The 14,207-nt window shown below is 36.6% G+C and overlaps 2 protein-coding genes across 3 annotated transcripts; one reads left to right on the forward strand and one right to left on the reverse strand.

Moving 5' to 3' along the window:
• The first annotated feature begins 1,064 nt into the window (after window positions 1-1,064).
• LOC306849628 (GTPase IMAP family member 7-like) lies at window positions 1,065-5,949 on the forward strand. 2 transcript variants are annotated; one of them, XM_079384799.1, is made up of 5 exons: window positions 1,065-1,203; window positions 1,308-1,393; window positions 1,525-1,584; window positions 1,681-1,725; window positions 2,970-5,949. In XM_079384799.1, exons 2-5 carry the CDS (start codon window positions 1,312-1,314, stop codon window positions 3,827-3,829), a joined length of 1,047 nt encoding a protein of 348 aa, XP_079240925.1. In that variant the 5' UTR covers window positions 1,065-1,203; window positions 1,308-1,311; the 3' UTR covers window positions 3,830-5,949. The 2 variants fall into 2 exon arrangements, with proteins under 2 accessions (XP_079240925.1, XP_079240926.1); XM_079384800.1 differs by having other exon boundaries at window positions 1,117-1,203; window positions 1,288-1,393.
• Window positions 5,950-6,294: 345 nt separating this feature from the next.
• On the reverse strand, window positions 6,295-11,323 carry LOC306858395 (interferon-induced very large GTPase 1; the record flags this gene model as incomplete). Its single annotated transcript, XM_079398918.1, has 1 exon — window positions 6,295-11,323. One exon carries the CDS (start codon window positions 11,321-11,323, stop codon window positions 6,551-6,553), a length of 4,773 nt encoding a protein of 1,590 aa, XP_079255044.1. The 3' UTR covers window positions 6,295-6,550.
• Between the last annotated feature and the right edge of the window lie 2,884 nt (window positions 11,324-14,207).

Raw genomic sequence — 14,207 nt, forward strand, 5'->3', positions numbered from 1 at the left:
TAAAAAGAAAAGCCTCTTCCAATTCCAGTTCCGTTTTATTATCTGACATTTTTGCATTTGATTTTTATCGATTGACCTGGGAGAAAAAAAAATAAAGTATGATTATAAACAACTGAAGGACAAATGAGTCACATATTATCTCTGTATTCTCTATGATATTTAAAACACCAGTGGAAAAATTCATTTTATTCAGTACAATGCATTAACAGAAATACATTAAGCGGTTTCATTTAGAAATAGAAACTCAAATCATTGAGCTGGCCAGATTCCAATAACCATAAAACAACTATGGTGTATTTCTCCTCCCTCTTGTCTTTCAGACAGATGGCTCATTTCCTTCTGTCTGACATTGTCTCTTTCTTTTGAACCTCTTGAGGTGAATGATTACATACCAGAGCGGTAGAGTAACTCAGTGTTTTGACTTCATGGTTATTTCACCACTGCCCTCCACTGGTCAACAGGGATATACTGAATTGCATGTAAAGTATGCACTGTAATAATATACTGTATTCAGAGGGTCATGAAAAAGACACAAATGTGCTGAAAGAAGCATTTAGAAGTTTGTCAAACAGTTTTAATGAGTTGTCATTTTACCAACCCCTAATTAATCCAAAGTGTCTTACATTGTATGCACTTAATGGCAATGTTGAGAGGAAACAAAGTGTGTGAAAATAGCAAAAGATGACAAGCAGAGATAACACTGTTCTTTTTTTGTTCTTGACTTGTGAGCTTACAGGTGCACTTCCTGAAAACAAGTCTCACATCACATCCTGACTCACCACAAGATGAAATACTTAACACACTCATATAAATATATAGCTCATATATATATATAAAGCTCATGTCAGTCACGTTTGCTCCGCATATATGAGAAATGTGCCAGATAACTGAAGTGTCTGACTGGATGAAATACTAAAGAACTCTGAAAGCAACCCTTACCTTATACCAACCCTTTAACTCAATAGTGTCTTCATGCTTGAAACTACTGAAATTGTTTGCGTATCTGAAAGATGTTTAGTTCTTTTCTTATCATCTAAATACCTATTAGAATACAGATAGAAGACTTCTCATTGGGCTTGTGCAACCCTTTAAGACACTGGTTAAACAGGCTTCTCAGTCATTCACAGTGGTGAAGGAACTCAGATTCAACAACTCTACGTTTTGTCTGTGGATCCAGAATCATAAGCATCAGCTCTGACCACTGTGAGTATTTTCATTTATACATCTTTAGATATTAAAGAATGGAGTTGAGTCTCAAATACTGAGGTCAAATTTTTCATTCATTAGGTTATTTTTTTATAAAACAGAGCAATGACTTCAGAAGAGAAGCTGTGGGACAGCCTGAAGGCTGAAATAGAGAAAGAAACATTTGAACTGGACTCGTCCCTGGGCTGTGAGTTACTGACTCATGTATCATGTCTGAATCAATTCATTCAAATCAAATCATTCTAAAATGTCTTTTATAAAACAATTAGTATAATAATTTTCACTAATAATGAATATTAATATTAATATCTTCCGTAGCTGAAATTGATGAACTATATGAAAACGTAAGAACAAATACAAAATCACCAACTTTACATGGTAAGCCAAATAAATGGTTAGATTTATATTAATTCTTTTTTTATTATAGTAGTATGTTATTATCATTAAATAATTATCTGGCTTTATCTGGTTTAGATATTCAAGACTTAAAAGCAAATTCAAAGTCACCCTCCTTGAATGGTAAGTGTGATATTAATTACCACTGGTGCTAAATAAAAACTAAATCAACGTACTAAGCTCAGCAGGTCTGTTGTCTGCTAGTGCTTGAGGTGTTTGAGTCTAGAGAAGAAGACAATGGCCATTGCAAATGAAATCACTCCAATCTGAGCTGTAAATACAAAAGACAAAATGCCAAGAGAACAGAAACAAGATAAAGAAGAACCAACTCATCAGATCAGAATACCAAGAATGCTCAGAACTGATACAAACAAGGTTTTGCAAAGTCATATGTGCTTTTCCAAACTGTTTGATAGCATTTCAGGTGTAAGAACATGCCTTACACAACAAACCCCAAAGATCGAAGAATGCCATTCAATGAACCCTGAAGTAATTATTTACCTTTTGGAATGTCAGTTTGAAATGTTTTAATTGAGAGTTAACTATTTCACCCAATATTTGAGAGTCTTTTGTATTTTTGTGTACAGTAGACTATATTGTATAGTTTAGCAATATGCTAACATCAATATGCTAACATCCCCTACAAGGCAGCTGTCTATGTAGGAAGTAGACAGTGAATCTTCTCACTTAGGTTTAGAACAAAATTCAAGTTCTCTTATAATGAATTTGATTAAAGTGCTTATTCTCAACCAGTATGTTATGCAGGTGCCAGTCATTTAACTTTTATGTTCTTTGACCTTCAAATGTAATGTTTTTCTTGAGTTATTTAAAACAAGTAGATATTTGGGTGTTTGACACAGAATGAAATCAGTAAGAAACAATGTGAACTACACAAGTGTGAACAATGAGGATTTTTCAAAAACAAACAAAACAACAACAAAAAACAATAAGGATTTCAGTCAGTATTCTGGAGAAGGTGACCTCTAGTGGTGGGAAGGTGGTATAACTGTCAATCACTTCAATCATAACCTCATTATAATGATGTAACCTCATGTAGTTCTAAACCTATATGACTTTCATTCATTTGTGGAACACACACACATAAAACAAAAAGACAGTAGGCCTAATGGATCCCACTGACTTCCATAGCATGGGAAAAAATACTATGGAACTAGGAAAAAGAAAAGGAAAACAAAACTGGTTCCCAACATTCTTCAAAATATCTTTGTGTTCCATAGACATACAGGTTTGGAATAACATGAGGTTGAGTAAATAATAGCAGAATTTTTTTTTTATTTCATTTTTTTTTTTTCCATTTAAAGGAATAGTCATATCGTTTCAACCTGCATGACATGATCTTTTTCCAGCTGAAGCTGAGGCAGAGGAATTGCGCATCATGTTGTTGGGTGCTAGAGGGTCTGGAAAAAGCTCATCTGGAAACACCATCCTCAGATACAACATCTTTAACACGGACATGCAGCTGAGCAGAGTGACACAGTTCTGTGAAAGAGCATCTGGAAACATCTACGGGCGACCTGTGGCCATAATCGACACGCCGGGACTGAATAAGATCAATCAAATGGAGAAGGAAATCATCAGGGAGATCATGAAATCTGTCTCGCTCTATAAACCAGGACCACACGTGTTTCTTCTGGTTCAGCCGGTGGGAAACTTAACCAACGAGGACAAGAACATGCATAAATTAATCCAGAACATGTTCGGGAAGAACGTTTGGAATTACACGGTTGTTCTGTTCACACACGGAGATCGACTAGAGGGGAAAATGTCAAATGATGTGATTGCCAGCTCAGACAAAGACCTCAGAGACTTCATCCGCACATGCAGTGGTGGATTTGTGTTCTTCAATAACAAGGACGCTGGAAACTTTGAGCAAGTGGCCAAACTTCTGGAGAAGATCGATACCATGGTGGCCATCAATGGCAGAAGCTGCTACACAAAGTCGTTTTACCCGAACTCAGAGAGAAAGATACGTGAAAAACAAGAGAAGATTCTGGAGGAGAGACAGGAAGAGATTGCACGAAAGGAGAGAGAGCTAGAGGAGAATTATGACGATAAGGATGAGTTAGAGAGGAAAAAGCGTGAGCTCTGGAGAGAGGAAGATGAATATGCACGGAGACTAGCTGAGAATCCACCAAGACGCAAAAGTCTGACGGCAGGTCTTACCAGAGCCCCCTCATCTGTAACAAGATCACAGATCATTCTTTAATCAAACCATTTTATGAGCTGGTCAGGAACTTTCTTATGAGTGACGGAGTAATATTCCTTCTAGGTGATGATCTAATGCATTTTGCACTGTTCAGGTTTTACTTTGTGGCCGTTTATTGTTGTTGTGCTGTTTTAATTAAGTAGCCTACCTCATTAAGTGAGTGCATAGGTGGGTGATTCTCTGAATTGGGTGCCCTTCAAGTCCCCCAAACTTACTTCAAAGATTTTCAATTGAAGGAAATCACAAAATGCATTTCAACGCTGTCAATTAATAGAACCAGGTGCCTTTGCATTATAATGCAACACAATTGCTTTTTTTTTATTTTAATTTAAATATAATGGGTTGCCTAAGTAGTAGACAACAAGCATGTTTGCATGTCCTCACTAACCATCATTACATTTTCATTGAATATCAAACAAATAAAAAGTGCAATTTATACCAAAATGTTGCTGCTAATATAATCATATGTTGGTCTACTTAAACTAAAATATACATATATATATAAAAATGCATTAATTATATATGAAATTGCAATATTTATACACGTCCTCCAGTTTGTTTTCAACCCCGTCACGCCATACTATTTACCCTATAAAAATAATGGATCAATCCCTGTGGCATCACATCCAGGCAGTGACATCATACAAGTCTCTTGAAGAACATGCTGCAAAGAAAGGCACTTGCCAGTATCTTTTCTTACCTATATTTCATATTTTTCACTGTCAGATTAAGATTGTCAGGCTCAACATTTCAACTCTGTTATATGACTAAATGATAGTAAACAACGGTTTAAGAAGAATTAAATAATAGTTTTGCAAAACATTAAAATTTTATGATGTCCTAAATGCCATGTGGTGCTACTGTCTTAGCTAAGCTAACTGTTTTAGCTACTGTTAGCCAAAAACTTCAACCCCGTCACATTCAACCCCGTCACATTTTTTATTATAACAGGGTTGAATCGTTGTGACAGGGTTGAAAGTTTGACACTTCTTAGTAGATTACTCAATTGTAGACTTGTTGTATTGTAATGTGAACTGTCAGAAATAATCAATTATGGTATTTTATGTTCAATATTTCCAAATGGGAAGATCGATTGATGTTAGTGATTAATTAATGCTTAATGCTTTTGATTTAATGTTAAATACTTACTAAAATGTTTGTTTGTTTTTGCCAACTTTAATAAAATAAAATGTTATTGAATGTGATATCATTAATTTTACAGGTAAGAAATCCATACTATATTGAAATAATGATCATCACTTCAACCCTGTTATCATTTTCAACCCCGTTATGCAGAGTTCAACCCTGTTATTTGACAGTTTTTATTAATATTTTCGTGATAAGAAGACAAATTAGGTCAATGTTTGTTTTGCTGTGTGCAGAATTTACAGGACAGTCGGAAAAAATATGAAAGCCTAATTAAATCCTAATGTTAATGCATATTTTGTGATAAGATATGAAGACCAATGTTAGATGCAGTTTTCATGACCTGATTTGGTATTCAAATGGTGAGTATTTAAAAATAAAATTCTACATGCAATAAATGATATCAAACAAGGGACATCTCATTGAAAAGCTTCTGCAAAAATTTACTTGAAAATCTTTTTAAATCATATTTAAACAGGGTCCAAGTGGTCTGTGATGGGGTTGAACTCCAAAACAACTTTCAGTAAGAAAAAACACTCGATATCGATTAGAATGTCATGCCTGAGGTGGGAAAATGTATTTTCTTAAAGGTTTGACTAATCCACTATCACATGAAATGATCAGAAATATAACTATTTAAGGTATATATAAAAAAAAAGGTATGACCCAAAAGGCACCCAATTCAGAGAATCACCCAGGTAATAATTATTTCTTGTCACTGAATAACCTACTGTATATAAAATGTAAACTTTTAACTTACCGCAGAAGTTTAATTTAACAGAGTACCACTACCACCATATTACCATGATACTCTTATTGAATATCCTTAATTATAAAACAATTCAATAGTCATTCACCTCTAATGCTGTGAAAATATGTATATTACTGTAATCAGTTTGTTGTAATTCTGTTACTGATTTTAATGCTGTCCTCTTCTGTTAATGGCATGAAACAATAAAAATTGTCTCGACTTTAAAAACTTCAGACTTTAAAATAGACTATTTTTCTAATCAGAAGCTTTAAACTAATCTAATCTACAAGTAAGATAAAATTATTTCAACCAGAGGATGTACAGTCAGCCATGAATCAGTCAGCAGTTATTAAAGCAAAGAAAAAAAATGGTGTGAAACCAAAATAAGGTAAATCTAAAATGATATTTGTCCTGTACATAATTTACTCTAAGAAATAGCATTTACAATGAGAAATTTTTTATTACAGTTATTGAAGTAAATACATTTTAATTTCATATACTGTGAATACTAATGTGATGGTAAAGGTAACAATGTTAGTAAAAACCACATCTACAAAAAGTTGACCGAACCTTCAAATTATTTAATTGGAAAGAAAGAAAGATTAGAAAACAGTCAAAACATCTGAACATTCAAGGACAATAATGGTACACATGATAATGTCTGTATAAAATAATTACAAATTTGGCATATTTTCATAAAATAATAATAAAAGGCCTGTGGTGAAAGTGGTGAAAACAACAAAATCATTGGCAATAAACTCCGGCCCTACAGGGCACTTTGGTTCCACTTTGAGTTTATTTCAAATTTAAAGCAGTGATTAAACTTACAGGTATTTCTCCAAACTCTCTATAGCTTGCTCTTTTGTGTAAGATCTCCATTCATTTGGAATCGTACCACAACCACTGAAAGTTTTGTTATAATAATTTTCCAAGTCAGTCTGGAATCGACACACAAACCACTTCCAGTATGGCAGCTCTGAGAGATCAGGCGTGATGGACCAGTTCTCAAACTTTGGACCTGCTGTTCTGTACTCCTTCCATAAAACTGTCTCATCTGATTCAAAATTTGGGTAAAAGGATTGACTGTCACTTGCCACTGAAGATGTGCAGAATGACACAGTAAGATTAGTTGTACCTCTGTAAATCATCCCTCTCATCCCACAGTTACGATGGAAGGGAGCAATATGATCTCCAGGATGGTCCTCCATTGTGTTAACACAGACAACTTTACAGAAAGGACATGTGACCCAGCAGCATTGACAGAAATGTTCAATCAAAATCTCATCTGGTGGTTTCCTGATTATTTTCATTTCAATATCAGAGAGATTAGTTAAGTATCTGTTCAACTCTTCTGTGATGGGGCGAAGTTCTCTTTTCACAACCTCTTCCAGAAGTTCAAAGTCGGTGATGTCCTGACAGCAGTTGCCAGTGAGATGTTCTTTATTGTATTCAAGCTCATCTTTAAGACAGTCTGAGAAGATCTCCAGCCACATATTTGCATCTCCACCTTTACTCAAGACTTCAGCGGTTGCTCTCTCAGCAGCCGTGATGACACATTGCTCCTTGTGTCTGATGTTCCCTTTAATCATTGCAAGAGTTGAGGAGTTACCCTCTGTTATATATGCTTTCACTTCACATTGGATGAAATCTTCAAAGTGGTCCCTGGGATGATGAATGTACTTCATGAATTGATAAAAGTCCTCCTCCTCTGCTAGTTCTTTCAGAATGTGTTTCTCCATGTTTGACCTGTTGCCTTTGAAAGCTGGAATATTTGTCCGCATTTCTCCTGCTAGGTCATTTGCGGTCTTGTTGCAGACACTCTGAAGAATGGGCTTTTTCAATTCACTACAAATCAAGGCTCCAAATACTGCAGCAGATGTTGCACCTTTGCAGAATCCCTGGAAGACGCTGAAGTATTCTGGTTTCTTCTTCTCTAAATAAATCCAGGGATCATTAGCCTCTCTGAAAACCTGATGAAGTTCTGCAAACCTCATACCTGCCTGTTGGCACATATAAAGTGTCAAATCAACAATGAACTCTTTTCTGAACTCGTATTTTGTGTACATACACTTGTGTCCTCCAACAGTATCTTTTACAAGTTGTGCAATTTCCTGTATATAACTTGAGTTATAACCGATCTTTGCAACTGATTTCGACTTCACCCGATTCTCGGTTTGACGAAGGACATTATGCATCAGTTGTTTTATTGACTCTTGCTCTTCTGGGGGTAACAGGGGAGTAACATTGCGATTTCTGCCAGATTTTTTTATGGGAATTACATATATGATCAAATCAGACACTAGAAAGATGTCTTCAAACTTATTGAATCTGTTACGCACAAGTGCTTCTTCATGCATTTCATTTAGGATTGTAATTATGTCATTTTTTATGTTGATTTCTTTAAAAGGTGGAACGTCACCTGTTAGCTCGAAGACCCACATTTGCCAAACTGAATCAAACTGTCTTTTTGACTCATTCTCATCAAGAGCCTTGTGCTTAAGACTGAACGCAAGCTCTTTACTCTTCTCTAGGAGTCTTCGTTCACGCAATGTTTTCTCTCCATCCAGTTTGGTGAGAGCTTCCTTTTGATATATCATGTTCTCCAGATTTCTTTTTGCATCTCTCACAAGCTCCCCATGAAGGTGCTTGATTTTCTCATGAAATTTAAGTCTCCACTGAATCAACATTTCCTTTTCTTTGTGTTCGTCAAAGTAATGTTTCATGGAGCTTTTCACCTCTTCAAGGGTATTTGCCATCTCCTCTTCCAGTTCTCTAATTTCAACTTTATGCAGTTGCCTGTTGTTGATTCTGTTGTGTAATTTGTCTTCAATCTCCAGCATGGCACTTCTGAGACTCCAGGTCCACTTTGCGTACTCCTCCTCTAATTTCCTGTATGTTACAATTTCCAAAGTATTCTTGAAGCTGAAAACAAAGTTTTCATTCAGAAGAGCATTCCAGAGGTCTGCAATACGATCTCTGAATTGTGTCAGTGTTACACCACTACATCGTGATGCATGAGACAGAATAGTGGTCTTAAGCTCCTGGATATTTTCACTGTAACATGGATTGGGTGGTGCCATGGGTGGGCTGCCCTCCCAGAGCTGGGCAAAATACCTCACATCAGTCTTTATATCAAATTTAATGACATCACTGAAACATTCTGCATCACAGACTTCTTCTTTAGCAGCTAATTGAGTCATCTCATCTAGTTTCTCCTGTAAGCGCCTTTTCCCTACCATGTTCTTCTCACTCGCTGTAATGTCTCCAACGTTCTGATGCACAAACATGCAGCTGGGGTTTAGTCGTACCTTCTTCATCCTCAGGAAGGCTTGAACAACAATCTGAAGGATGTCCTGCATCTCAGCTGGATTCTCACCAAAGATATTGATTAGAGTCATGTTTCCAAGACCAACAACAAACGTTGCCATTTCATTATCATGATTTCTTGTTGACCTGCCAGCCAACTCTAGAGCTCGAAGACCCTCAGTATCTACGACAAGAATGTAGTCAAAGTTTAACTGTTTTCTTAGTTCTTCAGACACCTTGACCAGTTGCATGAAGGCTCCTCTGGTGCACCTTCCAGCACTGACTGCAAACTGCAGTCCAAACATGGCATTCAGCATGGTGGATTTCCCAGTGCTCTGAATCCCTAAAACAGACAACACAAAGACTCTCTGGTCTCCCAGGATTTTGATAAGTTCATCTAAAACAGCTTGAACCCAAATCAGAGGCACATGAGCTGCATCACCGTCCATCAGCTCCAGTGGGTATCCGGAGATCATGAGCTCTGCTACAATCTGTGGTAGAGACCTGCCATCTTTACGTCCAGATCCTTGCTTCTTCACAGATACATCTGATTCATATATCTGGCCAATTTCACGAAGTATATGCTCCAAGCCAAATGTTGCTGCATTCAGTTTTTCAGAAAGCGTCTCTAGTTGTGATTGTTCTACTGCGAGATGTTCAGATTTACTGTGTTTCTTTTTCAAATCCAGCACTTTTGACCATTTTTCATCATATTTATGATGAAGAATGGAGAGGTCTTCAGAAGTGTACTCATCCAGAAGGATCCCAAGCCATTTGAGGAAATACATCTTCTCGTCAACATTTCTAGAATCAATTTTATCAGTAAACAAATTCATAAAATTACTGACGCCGGATGCTTTCTGCTGCTCTCGGATTTTGTGCATTTCTGTTTGTTTTTGGCTATTGTGCATTTCAATGTTATCCCCTTGAGGTCGATGTAGTTCTTTGTTCTTCAGACACCAGTCATGCCACAGTTTTCCCTGACAAGGCAGAAATGTTTCTTTGATTTTGGACAGTTCCTTTCCCTCCAGTAGTTTTATCATCCACTCTGCTGTCTCCTTTCCCCTTCTGCAGTCATCATCATTCTCATCTACTTTGATTCCTGTGTGTTTCCTCATATTCATAAGTTTAAAAACTGACATTGGTTTTGAGAGACACACTTTGATGGTGCTTCTAACATCCTCTGATACATCTGATTTATTTCTTTGTTTCAGACCAACTGTATATTTGCCTTCCTGCAGTTTGGAAATACCCGAGTCATCTTCAGTCAGAAGGCAAATGAGAGGCTTTGTGCTGTTGTAGAGCTTTTCCACCATTGCCATACTTTTGTCATTTTTATCAAGATTTGGCAAAAGCACTACATTTATTGAGGACTCTTCAGTCAGAATTTTTAGCTGTATCTCATTAGCTTGAGCATCACCATGAAGATTACAGAATGCAACACAGTCTGCGAATTTATCGTTTTTATCTCCTGATGGACAGTACCAGGCGATCTCAACCACTCCATCCATCAGCAGGTGGGATTTGGTGCTTCCATGGCAGTGTCTGTGAAAGAAAGTGTTATGCCGTTCATTGATCAGGTTGTTCATTAATTCAGATTTGGATGCAGAAACTTCTGAAAACCTAAAAAATGCAATCATAGGTGCCTCAGCCTGGTGGATTGCCTGGTTTTTGCTGCTGTTTCTTTTGTGTGACTTCCAGCTTTTCTTGATTTGTCGGAAGGTCCATGTGGGAAATTCAATCTCTTGGGTGAATGGATTGGGCACAAGCAGAGGAAGAGCATATTGACACTGTGAGAGTTTTGTTACCATGAGCTGACGAAGGAAATTATCTGCATAGAGGTACACTATCATCTGAATGTCCATTGGGTGAATGGGCTGTCTTCTACTCTGTTCATTTGTTTGCTCGGGTGCAGACCTCTTGAAAATTTTCTCAAAAGTATTGGTCTTCCCTGTATCTAACACCATGGTTCTTTGTGTGCTGAACACCTCGCTGGGTTTTGCTTTTACTGGGATGCATCTTGCTCTGTAATCTGTCATCAGGAGTCTTTGTATATAAGTTTGAACCAAGTTACTCTCCTCACAAGGTTCATGCCTCTCCAATGAAGGTGCAGATACTTGCAGAAAGGTGTGTGACTTTATTTTGCTGTGGTACTTGCCCAAAAGATTAAGCCTACCAATGAGTTGTTGGATGTTTTCCCGCTTGGAGCTTTTCTTGTCTTCATATTGCTCTATCCCCACCACTCCATGCTCATTGTGTTTTCCCTGATAAAATTGAAAAGAGCTGTTCATATCTCATATTCATATTTAATCAAATCAATTGAAATTTATTCAATTTATGTGAAATTAAGTCTAATCAGTGAATTTCACAAACGGTGCATGTCAGTGCTATAAAAATTAAAGAAATAGTTCACATGAAAATGAAAATTCTGTCATGAATTACTCTCATGTCGTTCCAAACCCACTGCCAATCATGAGAGTACCATGATGCTCAGAAATCTCTCGGGTTTCATAAAAAATATCTTAATTTGTGTTTCGAAGATGAATGAAGGTCTTACGTGTTTGGAACGACATGAGGGTGAATAATTAATGACAGAATTTTCATTCCTGGGTGAACTATCCCTTTAAGGTTAAAAATCATATGTAATCTGTTTCTGAGAGGGGGAAGCTGTATATCATCAATTTATTTATTTTTTGTTTCATGCATAATTTTAATTTCATAATCTGCTATGTATGTAGTGTATTTGTGAAATACAATTTCATTTACCTTGCTATTGCCTGGTTTCATTTCAAATTGACTGCCTAAAAATAAAATGCCAAAACAGTAGAGAAATCAAAGGTTTTCTCTGCGTAAACATTTGTTAAACATCTGTTATAATCAATAATAGAAAACCTATTGTTGAAATGATATTATGCTTTATTTTCAGAATTTTTTCAACAAAGAAATTTTACATAATACATTGGACTATTATTCTGATGGAAAAAGGAGATATCAAATGTTTAGTCAGTCGTACTTACTGTCTGGTGTAAAGTTACTTCTTTGTTTTTTTATGTTTGCTGTAACAGAAATTAAACCAATTATAATTGCTCAACATGTGCTGCTCACTTCAACAAACCAAAAGAACAGCATGTGTAATCATAAAATCTGAATTCTTAAATTCTGAATTCTTAAAGTCTTAAATTAATGTCTTGAATTAGTAAGCTTTTGCCATTTATGTATGGTGTAATTATGCTATTGCAGTATTGCTGTTTATTCACAACATAATCTCTCTTAAAATACCTTATATGGTTATGATAATCAAAACCGTCCTGAGCTAGATCAAGCTTTGGTCTCTCTGCAAACCAATCACTTTAATGAAAGGCAGGGGGGTTCGACGGTAAAGTGTCCTTGCGGTCCGGTGCCCCCGGTCTGCGATTTCTGCTGAGAGTAGGGGTGTTCGATATGATAATACGATAGTTCTGGCGCCGCCGTATATAGTGTACAATGCGACATACATTAACATTAGTATTAACTCAACTGTAGAGTTACTCTCACGGGACATTAAAAGTACATTGTTTGCATCTGCTTTAAAGCCTTGCCGGTTAAACGTTTCATTCGTTTGCTGTTCTTACGAGCGCTTTTTCTGAGGGGGTACACCCAAAGCATGCGCACAAAAAAGCCCGTCAAACAGTGCCTGATTAGAAGTTATCTTTTGTGCTAATACTGTCAAAACACACAAGGTTTATGTATAAACTCAGTTGGTTATGTGACATAAATTATGTCTAAAATGAAAGTAAACAGCTGGGAGAAACAGATGCCTGCCTGTCAGTGGTGTAATGTAACGAAGTAATAATACTTCGTTACAGTACTTAAGTATATTTTGGGAGTATCTGTACTTCACTTGAGTTGTTATATTTCAGCCAACTTTTACTTTTACACCACTACATTTCCTAATTAAAATGTATACTTTTACTCCAATACATTTCCACGAAGCATATTCGTTACTTACTACAAAACAGTCAGAAGTCAGAGGAACACAGACTGCAGGAAAGCAGGTTTGACGAATCGGTGGTCTGCCGCTTGCAAGTTAGACCCCAAAAAACACCTTTGCACACTTGTGTAAACAAGTGCACGCACTACTGTGGATAATTTCATTTTTCCAGTTAAAGTCGAGTCTGGGGTGTGCGATATACAGTATATCTTCTGCGATAATATGGTAAGTGTTGTTGTAATGATGTGCGATCTGACATGATCGAGTAGGCTATATCACCAAATCACTCACAGAGTGCATGCACGTAATTTATTAGTCTATTAAAACTCAAAATTCCAGGCATTCTAAATTGTAGATTGCAAAATTACTTCTGTATGCTTTTTATATTTATATACTTTAATATAGTTCTGTCAGGACCACTATCGTTAATGATAGACACTTAGCATACAGTTTGGTTTGGTGTTATGGTACTGTTTTGGGCAAAAACTCCCTGTCCATCCATGCAGCCTGTCATGAATGAGCAGGGAGAGCAGCAATAATAATTGCCCCAAGGGTTAACAGAACAGAACAAAGCAGATATCATTAATGTACTTAATTCCATTTAGTGTAACACATTACTCAAGATTAGGGAGTCTGATTCAACAGGAATATCAGAAGCCAAGTCCTGACTGTGGCGAAAGGAGGAGATGGGGATGGAAGAGGGTAATTTGCTCCTGAGCAAGCAAGCTGCTGAATAATACTGAATAGCGCTTATGTAGGGATGCCGTGATATGTGTCGTATTCCTATAGGAAGATGTAATCAGCTGAGAGTCAGCTGATGCAAGCTTGACTCACGTGACCAGCCAGAACTAACGCTATGCTTGATTTAACTTAATCTATATCACACAAAGAGTACAGTTTTTCTGCAGATATCAGCATGATAACCCATTTAATAATCATTTTATACAAGTTCAGTAAAGCAAAAAGTGACCTACATTTTAGACATAATATTGCTTGTTTTTACTCAATTTTGCCAACGAAAATAGTTCCAAACAAAGATCACAGCACTGTTTTGCGTCTCTGAGCAATGGACTGTGTTTACTTATTGAATGAATCAGCTTTTTGAATGAATCGTTTGATAAAAATGATTCAGTGATTAACTCATTAACACAGTCAAATGCTTTGTTCCTGAATGAATCTGTTGAATCTCAATAACTCACTCATTA

The sequence above is a fragment of the Barbus barbus genome (assembly GCF_936440315.1).
Source record: "Barbus barbus genome assembly, chromosome: 3".
In the NCBI taxonomy this organism is placed as follows: Eukaryota; Metazoa; Chordata; class Actinopteri; order Cypriniformes; family Cyprinidae; genus Barbus; species Barbus barbus.